Source organism: Arachis duranensis, chromosome 7, assembly GCF_000817695.3.
Source record: "Arachis duranensis cultivar V14167 chromosome 7, aradu.V14167.gnm2.J7QH, whole genome shotgun sequence".
In the NCBI taxonomy this organism is placed as follows: Eukaryota; Viridiplantae; Streptophyta; class Magnoliopsida; order Fabales; family Fabaceae; genus Arachis; species Arachis duranensis.
In genome coordinates this window covers 73,583,917-73,594,426 of record NC_029778.3, presented here as the reverse complement: position 1 = coordinate 73,594,426, position 10,510 = coordinate 73,583,917, and the positions used below count along the sequence as shown (strand labels likewise).

General features: G+C 36.0%; 1 protein-coding gene across 1 annotated transcript; it reads right to left on the bottom strand.

Moving 5' to 3' along the window:
• Positions 1-4,395: 4,395 nt before the first annotated feature.
• On the bottom strand, positions 4,396-4,827 carry LOC107459444 (uncharacterized mitochondrial protein AtMg00810-like). Its single transcript, XM_016077676.1, has one exon. The coding sequence runs from the start codon at positions 4,825-4,827 to the stop codon at positions 4,396-4,398; it is 432 nt and encodes a 143-aa protein (XP_015933162.1).
• Positions 4,828-10,510: the final 5,683 nt, after the last annotated feature.

The following is a 10,510-nucleotide window of genomic DNA, read 5'->3' as shown; positions in this document are numbered from 1 at the left end:
TTTTCTTTTGCAATTTTACATGTTTTGCTTTTATGCCTACAAGATGTTTGTGAAAATGCCAATTATGAGTTTTGACTAGATTTTCACACCTTGGCTTGGAAAATGAGTTCCTAGGATACTAAAGTCATAATGTTCGACATTTAGTGGTAATTCCTGGGTAGTTAGTTGGCTCTTGTTTCCATTGACGCTAGCTTTTTACTAAGAAATTAGTAAGTTAGATAGGACTTATGGATTAAGGTCAATTATGCTTGCTAGACTTACTCCTCGATGTTAGGGGTTGACGAAGCGAGATTGACTCATCATAGTTGTCATAGGTGTGATTATGTCGATGATAGGATTCCTTAATTCTCATTCCCAAGTCAAGGGTCTTTTTATGCATTTATAGCATTTTCACTAAATTTTGATCTAGTTTTCTTTTTAATTGCATTAATATCCTTTTTGATCATTTGTTAGTTCTTTTATTCCTTAGTTCTTTTAATATTTCGTTCCTTGATTCAAAACCCCCTTTTTCCTTCCAACCAAGAGTGTGACATCTTAATTGCATTGTACGAGGGAGACGACCCGAGATTTAATTACTCTCGGTTATTTTAAAAAAGAAGGCGTTAAGAGACCCTCCTGGCCCCACCCTAGACACTCTAAGATCCTTTTAAACTTTGATGGTGGGAGTTAGTTGTTGATTTGGGCTATACTTCCAACGAAGAGATTCTATTTTGTGAAATTCTATATCAACACTAATTCTCGCATCAACAACCCATTAGACCTCTTACAATTTTGCTTCGTCACTGGAATAATCATGTCCAAATCATAACACAAATTTATTATCTTTTTTTAGAGTTGTCCATTCTCATTAGAGAATCTCCATCACCACTTAAATAGCACCGTTGTATTTTTCATCTTTACATCTCCATTCCTAAACCTCCATGCTCCTTTGGCTTTTGAATTATGCTCCATTTAATTGTTGACATTATTTTTTTTTCTCTTTTTCGCCCCAGAAGAACTTTGTCTGCAAGGATATCATTTTCTTCGCCACTATCTTCAGCATCTTAAAAAGACCCAAAAAATACATAGACAAATTATTGATGACCGATTTCATAACTGTTAACATCCTTGCTTTTGACAGTAAATTTGCCTTCCAATTGCTCAGTTTCTTCTCCAATTTATCTAACATTGGCTTTCAAGTTGATATTCTTTTTGGATTGGCCCCAAAGAAATACTCAGATATTTCATAAATAGTGATCCTGTAACGACCTTCAATTTTAAAAATATAAATATAAATAAGTAAAACTATAATTTTAGTAATTTATAAATAATAAAAATTATATAAATATTTTAATTAAGTAATTGATAGTTTTAATTTAAAAAAAGTTCAGTTAATAATATTATATCGAACTCGATATCCGTTGATATGAGTGAATAACGGTACTTTCCGGTGAACTTAGCTTTGCTAAGCTTCATCGTATATCTTTTATCTTTATGTTACTAATGTCATTTATATTAGTAACTCATATATATATTATTACTTATGTTTTAATATATCAAGTTTTCATAATTATCCGTTTAAGATATTTATAATTTGAATCGTTAACTAAGCAACTTGTTGCTTAAACAAGTGACACGTGGACTTAATAAACACTTGTCCCGTTAATAATTCCATCATATAATCTTCTTTCTCCTTTCATTTCAATTCCTTTCAATGGAACCAAGAAAAATCAAGAGGGAAGGAGCCGTGAGTGAGAGAGAACGAGAAAATAATGGCACCGTAAATTTTCAGTTTTGATTTCTTAAAATCTGTAATTCCAATAAAAATTATAATTCAGTAAAAGTGTTCGTATTCTCCTCCTTTATAAATTGGCGTTATTTTTGTTCGATAGAAGCTGATGGTGACATAGCTCCCCTTCCCCTTGAGTTTGGCCAACTGGAGTTCTAGGACGCACAGACAAATTCTAACATTTTCTTCTTCAGCAGCTCGGTTAAAAAGCTTTTCCATAGCCTCAAGTATTTTGATTTCATAGGGAGGTAGAATTTCGGTAAATTCACACCAATTAAATTTGTGTTGGATAAGTGAATGGTTGTTGTGATTGATTATTGATGGAGTTTGATTGACTTTATATTGAATTTTGTTGATATATTATTATATGTGATTAAGCATGTGATTTGGTCATGTTTGTGCTGCCCAAACTGTGACAATGAGACTGATTTGGGACTATCATTGTGTTAGTTTTTGAATAAAATGGGTGATATTTAATGGCCGAGGAATTAAAAGTTGTAAAAAATCAGTAACCGTAAAGCTCAAAAATAGATTAAGATTTAAATGTATATTATAAAAAGAAAATAAGGAGGTTTCGGTTCTTGGTGAAGAGAAGAATCAGCCAAGAAGAATTATTTTTGAAAAAATATACTTGTATTTTTATGAAAAGATTGAGTTTAATATTATAATTATATAAGCTTTTTTTGGTATTTTGAGTAATAAATAAAGTTCAGGAGTAAAACGGATATTTTATAAAAGTTCAGAGTTATTTATATAAATATGAAACAAAGTGAAGGTTTAAATATAATTTTATAAAATATCGAAGTCAAAAATAAAATATTAAAGAATTCATAGTTTAGAAAGTAATTAATAAAAGTTTGAAAATAAGGTTTTATAAAATAAGTTTTAAGAGTATTATAATATTATTTTAAATATTTATTTAAAATTACTCATTTACATTAGAGTAAATTATTATTAAAAATTATTATTTACCAAGATATTATTTTATAAAAATATATATTATTGTATGTATTATGAAAAATAAAACAGAGAGTGGTAAACAATAGACAAATTTTTCTAAAAGCTTTAAAAAGACAAATCTAAGGTAAGGATCTCATTATTCCCTCTTCATAAAATATTTAGGAAAAGATGAGGGAAGAGTACGAAGATAGTTTTGATATTAAAAGTAAGGAATTAAAAAAATGATGAGAAAAGAAAAAGAAAAGAAAATAATTTAAAGAACCTCTGCCACAGGAGAGCAGAGAATAGAAAAGAAAAGAAAGAAAGAACGAACAGAAAAAGAGAGAAGCAGAGATGATTGTTTACCTGTTGAAAACGAGTAGAGATATGGTGGATAGTCCACCGAGATTTGCTTTCCAGAGATACATCAGCCAATCCAGGGGATGATCGCACCTGTAAGACAGAGGTTGCTTATAGAGGTTATCACTACATACATTGGTTAGAGAGAGCCTCACATGTAAGACAGAGGTTGCTTATAGAGTTTATGTTTGCATACATCGGCTTAAGAGGGTCGCACCTGTAAGGCAGAGGTTGCTTACAGAGGTTATGACATTGAAAACCAAACTCAGACAAAGGTTGTTGAGTTACGTCGGGAGTGGGTCGAAACCGACAAATAAGCTCATTACCTGCACTAAGGATAGACATGCATCATACTTGTTTGTGCATATTTGTTTGTGAGTGTAATTTTCTGTGATTGTGGGTGTGCTAAATGATTGTTTGAATTCTGTGTTTTTTAATAGTTGAATTAGATGCTACCTTGAGTGTAATTTATTGCTGACTAAGTATATATAAAATGAACTTAACTTCTAACCCCGACCTTACTAAGAACTCCCCAGTTCTTATCCCCTATTAAGTCAATCATATATTTTTTCCTTTCGAAACCATGTCAGCTGTCTCTTCATAAAATTCCTGCAGAAAAATTTCAAGGAATAATTTCTTACACCATGGAGTAGTAAAATCAGTTAGTATCAAATAATTTCTTACACAGATTCGATGGAAGAACGAGTCAGTTCTTCATATAGATAGTTAGGTATTACTATCAGCAACTTTGAATATTCGGGACTGTTGGTGGTGCCAAAAATTCTATCACTGCATTTAATAACTATTTTAACAAAAAAAAACTATATTATAGTAGCTAAAACACAAGTCAAATGACTGATTATTGTAATATGTTAATTTAACATGTGAGAGTGTGTGACCTTAAATATGTAAATCAAGACCAGAATAATAAAAAAAATATAAAAGGAAAAGAAAGAAAGATGAGAGCTTGCATTAGAGAGAGAACAGAATCACAGACATAGTATGCAAATCAGCTCAGCTCAGATCAATGTTCATGCCTACACACTCTACTAACATTAATTTACTTGATTTGTAGACAAAAATTTTTTACCTGTGAATTTAAATTTTAAATGAGTTTTGAACTGTCTTTCACATGGTAAAAGCTCAGAATACGTCTTGAGTGCACTCTCAGATTTTCATCCAGCTTCATCATGTCCTGAAAGAAAGAGGGAAAGTAAATTATTTGCCTAGCAACTTAATCAATCTTACTATTTCTTCGAGGCCTGTGATAATTCGAATGGCAACTTCAAGTCAAATACAACAACCTACTATTTTGTGTGGAAAGTAAACTACTCAGCCTCAGTGCTTGATCTGGCCACCACTCCTTGCTTCTTTGACTGCCAAGATACTAGATTCCTTCCCATGAAGACACAAAAATCACCAACTGACTTTCTGTCATTTGGATCACCAGCCCAGTCTGAGTCACAATAAGCTATGATCTTTAGGGATGGATCCTTATGAATCTTAAGGCCATATGCAGCTGTACCTTGCACATACCGCAGTACTCTTTTAACTAGTTTCCAGTGTGCCTCTAGAGGAGATTGCATAAACTGTGCAACCTTGTTTACACTATAGGCCAAATCTGGCCTAGTTACGGTGAGATATTGCAAGCTTCCCACTACAGAACGATAAAGTTGAGGGTTGTCAAACACAGCACCTCCAGTGGCCTGAATCTTAAGAGTTGAAGGTAGTGGTGTTGCACATGGCTTGCAGTCATTCATGCCAGCTTTGTAAGCAGGTCCTGCACATATTTGCCTTGAGACATCATCAGGCCTCCATCCTCAGTCCTGGTCACTTGGATGCCTAGGAAGTAGTGCAGCTCTCCCATGTCCTTTAATGCAAAGGCTGAGTTGAGTTGTTGAGTGACTGCAATGAGAATTGTTGGACAGTTTCCAATTACAATTATGTCATCAACATAGATGAGGATATAGGTGAGTGACGTCTCTGATTGCTGGACAAACACTGAGACATCTGACTTTGTTGGTGAGAAGCCAAGATTTAGAAGAGCTGAGGATAGCTTATGATACCAGGCTCTAGGTGCCTGCTTGAGACCATAGAGGGCTTTTCTGAGCTTGCAAACTAAGTTGCTGTCATTGGCAATATATTCTTGTGGCTGCTTCATATAAACGTCTTTAGTGAGCTCTCCATGCAGAAAGGCATTGTTCACATCTACTTGCCTGATTGACCATCCTCTGGCCAGGGCTATGGACAGGATGATCCTGATTGAGGTTGGCTTCACAACTAGGCTATAGGTCTCAATAAAATCAAATCCAGGTCTTTGGGAGAAACCTTGAGCAACCAGGCAAGCTTTGTGCTTTTGTAGGCTTCCATCTGCATTGTATTTAATGCGGAAAACCCACTTACTGCCTATGGCTTCTCTGCCAAGGGGCAGGGGAACAAGCTGCCAAGTATTGTTCCTTTGCAAGGCTTCGAATTCAACATCCATTGCCTGCTTCCAGGCAGGATCTATTAGTGCTTGCTGCACACTTCGAGGTTCTACTGCAGCTTGGAAGGCTTTTGGCCTGAGGGAGCCAGTTTTGCTTCTTGTTACCATAGGATGAACATTTGTGGCATTAGTTATTGGTGGTAAAGCACAAGGAGGAACAATTTCCAGGTCTGAGATAGAAAACGGGGTAGGAGAGTCTGAGGGTGCTGTATGCTGTGAAGATTGAAGCTGAGAAGAGGAGTTAGAGGTTGAGGGTGCTAGGTGCAGGGAGGCAGGATTATGTTGAGGGAGTTGAGTAGGTAATGGGGAGGAGGAAGTTGTTTGATGAGTATTGGCAGGAGTGGGTTGAGTCTGTTTTGATAGGAGTAGAAGTGGTGGTAGGGGGTAATAAGGTGGGGGCTGAGTTAGTGAGCTTTGGTTGTTGAAGGCAGATTGTGAGTCTTTGAAGGGAAATTTTTCTTCATCAAAGACTACATTGCGGCTGATGACTACCTTCCCTGAACTTGTCAAGCACTTATATCCCTTATGAGAGGTGGCATATCCAATGAATACACATTCTGAAGACCTGAATTGTAACTTGTTTTTATTGAATGGCCTTAGGTGTGGAAAACATGAACAGCCAAACACCTTTAGCTCCTCATGGTTGCCTTGCAAATAGTTTCTCAGTTGGTGAGACTCCATCTAGCACTGGTGTGGAAAGGACATTGATGATCTTCACTGCTGTTGTGAAAGCGTCACCCCAGAATCTGATGGGTAAGGAGGCTGCAGCAAGCATTGTAAGGCCCATCTCCACAACATGCCTATGCTTCCTTTCAGCTGTGCCATTCTGCTGATGTATGTGGGGACAAGAAAACCTGTATATGATTCCTTGCTCATGCAGTAACTTAGAGAGACTCACATATTCTGCAGCATTATCACTTCGAATACACTTTAGTTTGGCATTTAATTGTAACTCAGCCATATGTTGAAAATGCAAGAAAACTGATTTTAATTTAGCTCTATTTCTTATGAGATATAACCATGTGAATCGAGAAAATGCATCAATAAAGTTCACAAAGTAATGATTTCCATTAGAATCAGGTAGGGGGGATGGCCCCCAGATATCAGAATATACAAGTTCTAGTGGAGCATTATATACAGTTGTAGACTTAGGAAAGGGTAAAGTATGTAACTTGTCAATGTAGCAGGAACTGCATATTGACTTATTTGGTGACAATGGGAGATTACACAGCTTTAGAATTTTACACACTACTGCTTCTGAAGCATGCCCAAGTCTAGCATGCCAAAGTGTGTATTTATTTGTTGCTGCCTCCAGGGAACCAGTGAAGGCAGAAGGTGGGTTAACTGGGTGAAAGTTCAATAGCCTATACATTCCTCTGACAACATCTCCTTGAAGAATGACCTCATTTGTGGCCTGAGATTTAACAAATTGATTATTAAATGATTAGTCTAACCAAATTATGTTATAGTAATCTGTAAATACATATAATTTTGAGTCAAAATTAGCATTATCAACAATTATTATACAGCAGTTATCTCAATTCTTGATATAAAATTTTTTTACATAATCTTTTAAGCTTTTGATTATTCTTTTCCCACCAAAGACATTTCCTATAACATAATACTTTTGTTAGTTAATCGAAATCTTTTATTCTTTTAACTTCAGTTACCGGTCTTAGTCCGTGAGACTGTGAGAGCCAAGCCTCACGTTCGTGGTACAGCGTCCCTAACTTTGCCAAGTTCACTTGCCAATGATTAAGAGTTTAGTCTTTTAAAAAGTTTCATGTTAAAATTTTAATCATAATTTAGTTTTAATATTTTACTTTTGACCCCAACTAAATTTTAAATTTAATGGATGGTATTAAAAGATTTTTTGTTTCTTTTTTCATAATATTTCTCAAATCAGCATAAAAGACTAATTCGTTGCAAATCAAAATTTAATTTAAGAATTTGTTGTTGGTTAGTAAATTACTATATGTACGTAATAGAATTCGAACTCCCATGCTTAGTTAAATAGACTACTCAGCACTGTAAATTGGTTAAAGATTTTTGGTGTTTAGTTGGTATATTAAAGATTTGATAAACACACTCTCTATTTCTTTTTGGACCATCATTGTGTAAGAATGTGGCAATTGGTTTGTCCAATTTTTTCCATATCAGTATCACCTGAACCAATAGCAGCGTCCCGGTGGAACGCACCACTTGATGCAAGTTTGCTCTAAACAATAGCAATGGAATGGTTAAGGGTAGGAGAAACTCCAAGACAAGAGAATATGCTGGTGCTTCATATGGAAGTATTCCTAAATTGCTTGTTGCAAGCCCAACTAGTGTGCTCACCAGAGCAGCACTTACCATGCTCCCAATCTTGGTTTTCTCTGACCTTGCATTCCACACAAACATGTTGATATATACTTAATAGAATAGTTTGTGTTATTCAGAAGTCAGAATATATATGACAGGAAATTCCATATACTTAACAGTCAATATGAACAAACTGAATTCAAATAAAAATTCAAAACATTAATATCTCAAAATTCAGCAGAATCATCAATAATACATCATATGCATGTTCAGAATAAATTTCAAATTTCAGAGGGATAGAGTCAGAAAAACAGAATCAGAGAGTGTTAGAGACTGAGACTTGAGACCAGAGAGGGTTGAAGGCTAGAATCAGAGAAGAAGAAACTTGAGAACTGAGAACTGAGATCTGAGATCTGAGAGGGTTAAAGCAGAGACTAAGACATGAGACACGATGAAAGGTAGTCGCTTTGACTTCGAGACTCCACGCGAAGAAGAGAAGCAACGACGGTGAGACACGGTTCGGAGCATAGAAGCAGAAACAACGCCAACGAGGAAGGGCGAAGGAGGAACGACGAGGAGGGGAGAGCGACGACGACCCACAGCGAGGAGCAGTGAAGCGGCGAGGACCCACGGCGAGGAGCAGCGAGGCGGCGCGACTCACGGTGACAAAGCGAGCTCAAACAGAGAGGGCGACAAGTAGAGAAGGGGTCGGCGATGAGTTTAAGCTCTGAAATGGGATGGTGGGTGGTGGCTATTCTTGGAATTCGAAGAGAGGAGAGGATTATGGGTGGGACTAGGGTTTTCTGGTGGGTATGAGTGAGAGAAAGAGACAGAATGGGTCGGGTGGGGATTGGGGCCTTTCTTTTGGTCTTCTACCTTTTTTTTTACCTTCAAAACGACGCCGTTTAGTAGTTTAATTTTCAAACAAAAAACCGCTAAAAAATCGGACAGTTCTTCCGGTTCACCGGTTAACCGCCGATTCGACCGGTTTTTTACCGGTTTTTTGCCAGGCGGTTTCTGACTTTATCCGGACCGGTTAGGTGACCGGTTTCTGGTTTTTTCGGTTGAACCGGCTGGTTCGGTTCGATTTTCAGAACCATTCACTTAAGCAAACCTAATAAAATTAACCGAAGTATTTAAACCTCGGATCGTCTCTCAAGGAATTGCAGAAAAGTGTAGATATTATTGGTTATAGGAAAGTATATTTTTGGGTTTCGAAATAAGGAACAAGTAATGTAAATAATAAGGAAATAAAATAACAACTAAGAAAAGTCATAACAAAGATTGAGAATTGGAATTTTTTCCTCATTATCATTGTCAATTGTGAAGGTAATAGCAAAGTTCTCTCACTTAGTTACCTCTAACAATTGAAGGAAAGTCAAGTGAGTAAATCAACTTGAGTTCACAAGTCCTAATCAAAGACTAGAGTTAGCGAAGCTGAAGCCAACTAGCAAATTTCAATTACCAATCAACAAAAGACTTTTGACAATTCAAGAGTCTACAAATTACTCAATCCAAGCTAAGAATACAAAAAGCTAAATTAAAATCCACCCAAGCATTTTATCAAACACTTGGGAGGCACAAAATAAAAGCATAGGAAAGTAATAATAGAATGTAAAATCTAAAACTAATAATTGCAAGGAATCAATAATAACAATTGAAGGAAGAAGCAATAAACATGAAATACTTCAAATTGCATTAATAGGAAATTGAATCTAATATGAAGAGTTCATAAACTAAATTGAGAAAATATAAAAAATCAACAAGAGAAGATAAACAAAGATGCTAGAATAATAGATTGTAGAAGAGAAACTAAATTAAAGCAAGGTAGAAACCTGAATTTGATGAGAAATAAAAGTAAAAACTAAGAGAAACCCTAAAATCTAGAGAGAGGAGAGAGCCTCTCTCCCTAGAAAACTACATCTAAACCTAACTAATGTGAAAGAATGTTGAATGAGTGATCCTCCCCCCCCATTCTGCTCCACTTTGCAGCCTCTAGTTTGTATTTTCGGGGCTGAAATTGGGTCAAAAAACAGCTCAGAAATTGCCCCTAGTATTTTCTATTTATGCAGCACGTGACGCTCTGCCACGCGTACACGTCAGCCACGCGTACGCGTTGCTTGAACAAATTCCTGGTCACGCGTGCGCGTCACTGTTAGCTTCTCAAAACTACAAATTATTATTTTTCTTCCACTTTTGCATACTTCCTTTCCATCCTCAAAGTCATTCCTGCCCTATAAACCCTGAAAGCACTCAGGAAACATATCACGGCATCGAATGGTAATAAGAGGGGATTAAAATTAGCAAATTTAAGACCAAAGAAGCATGTTTTCAATCATAGTACAAAATTAGGAAGGAAAATGTAAAACATGCGAATTATATGAGTAAGTGTGAGAATAATGGATAAAATCTACTAAATTAAGCACAAGATAAACCCTAAAAATGGGGTTTATCAATCTCTGCATACTTAAACATTAGCATGTCCTTATGCTAAGTTCAAGAGAACCAAAAGAGTGAAGGCAAAATAGTAGAACTTATGTAAGCATATACGTGGTCAAAGTGAGTCAAATTTCCAAGAAATCATATATGCACAATCAAGGGCTAGATAAATCACATCAAACACATTCACAGTTGAATTGAGTTAGTTAAAAGAATTC

Excerpts from the sequence above, each read along its gene's own strand:
- LOC107459444 (XM_016077676.1), bottom strand. The coding sequence starts at position 4,827 with ATGAATGACTGCAAGCCATGTGCAACACCACTACCTTCAACTCTTAAG.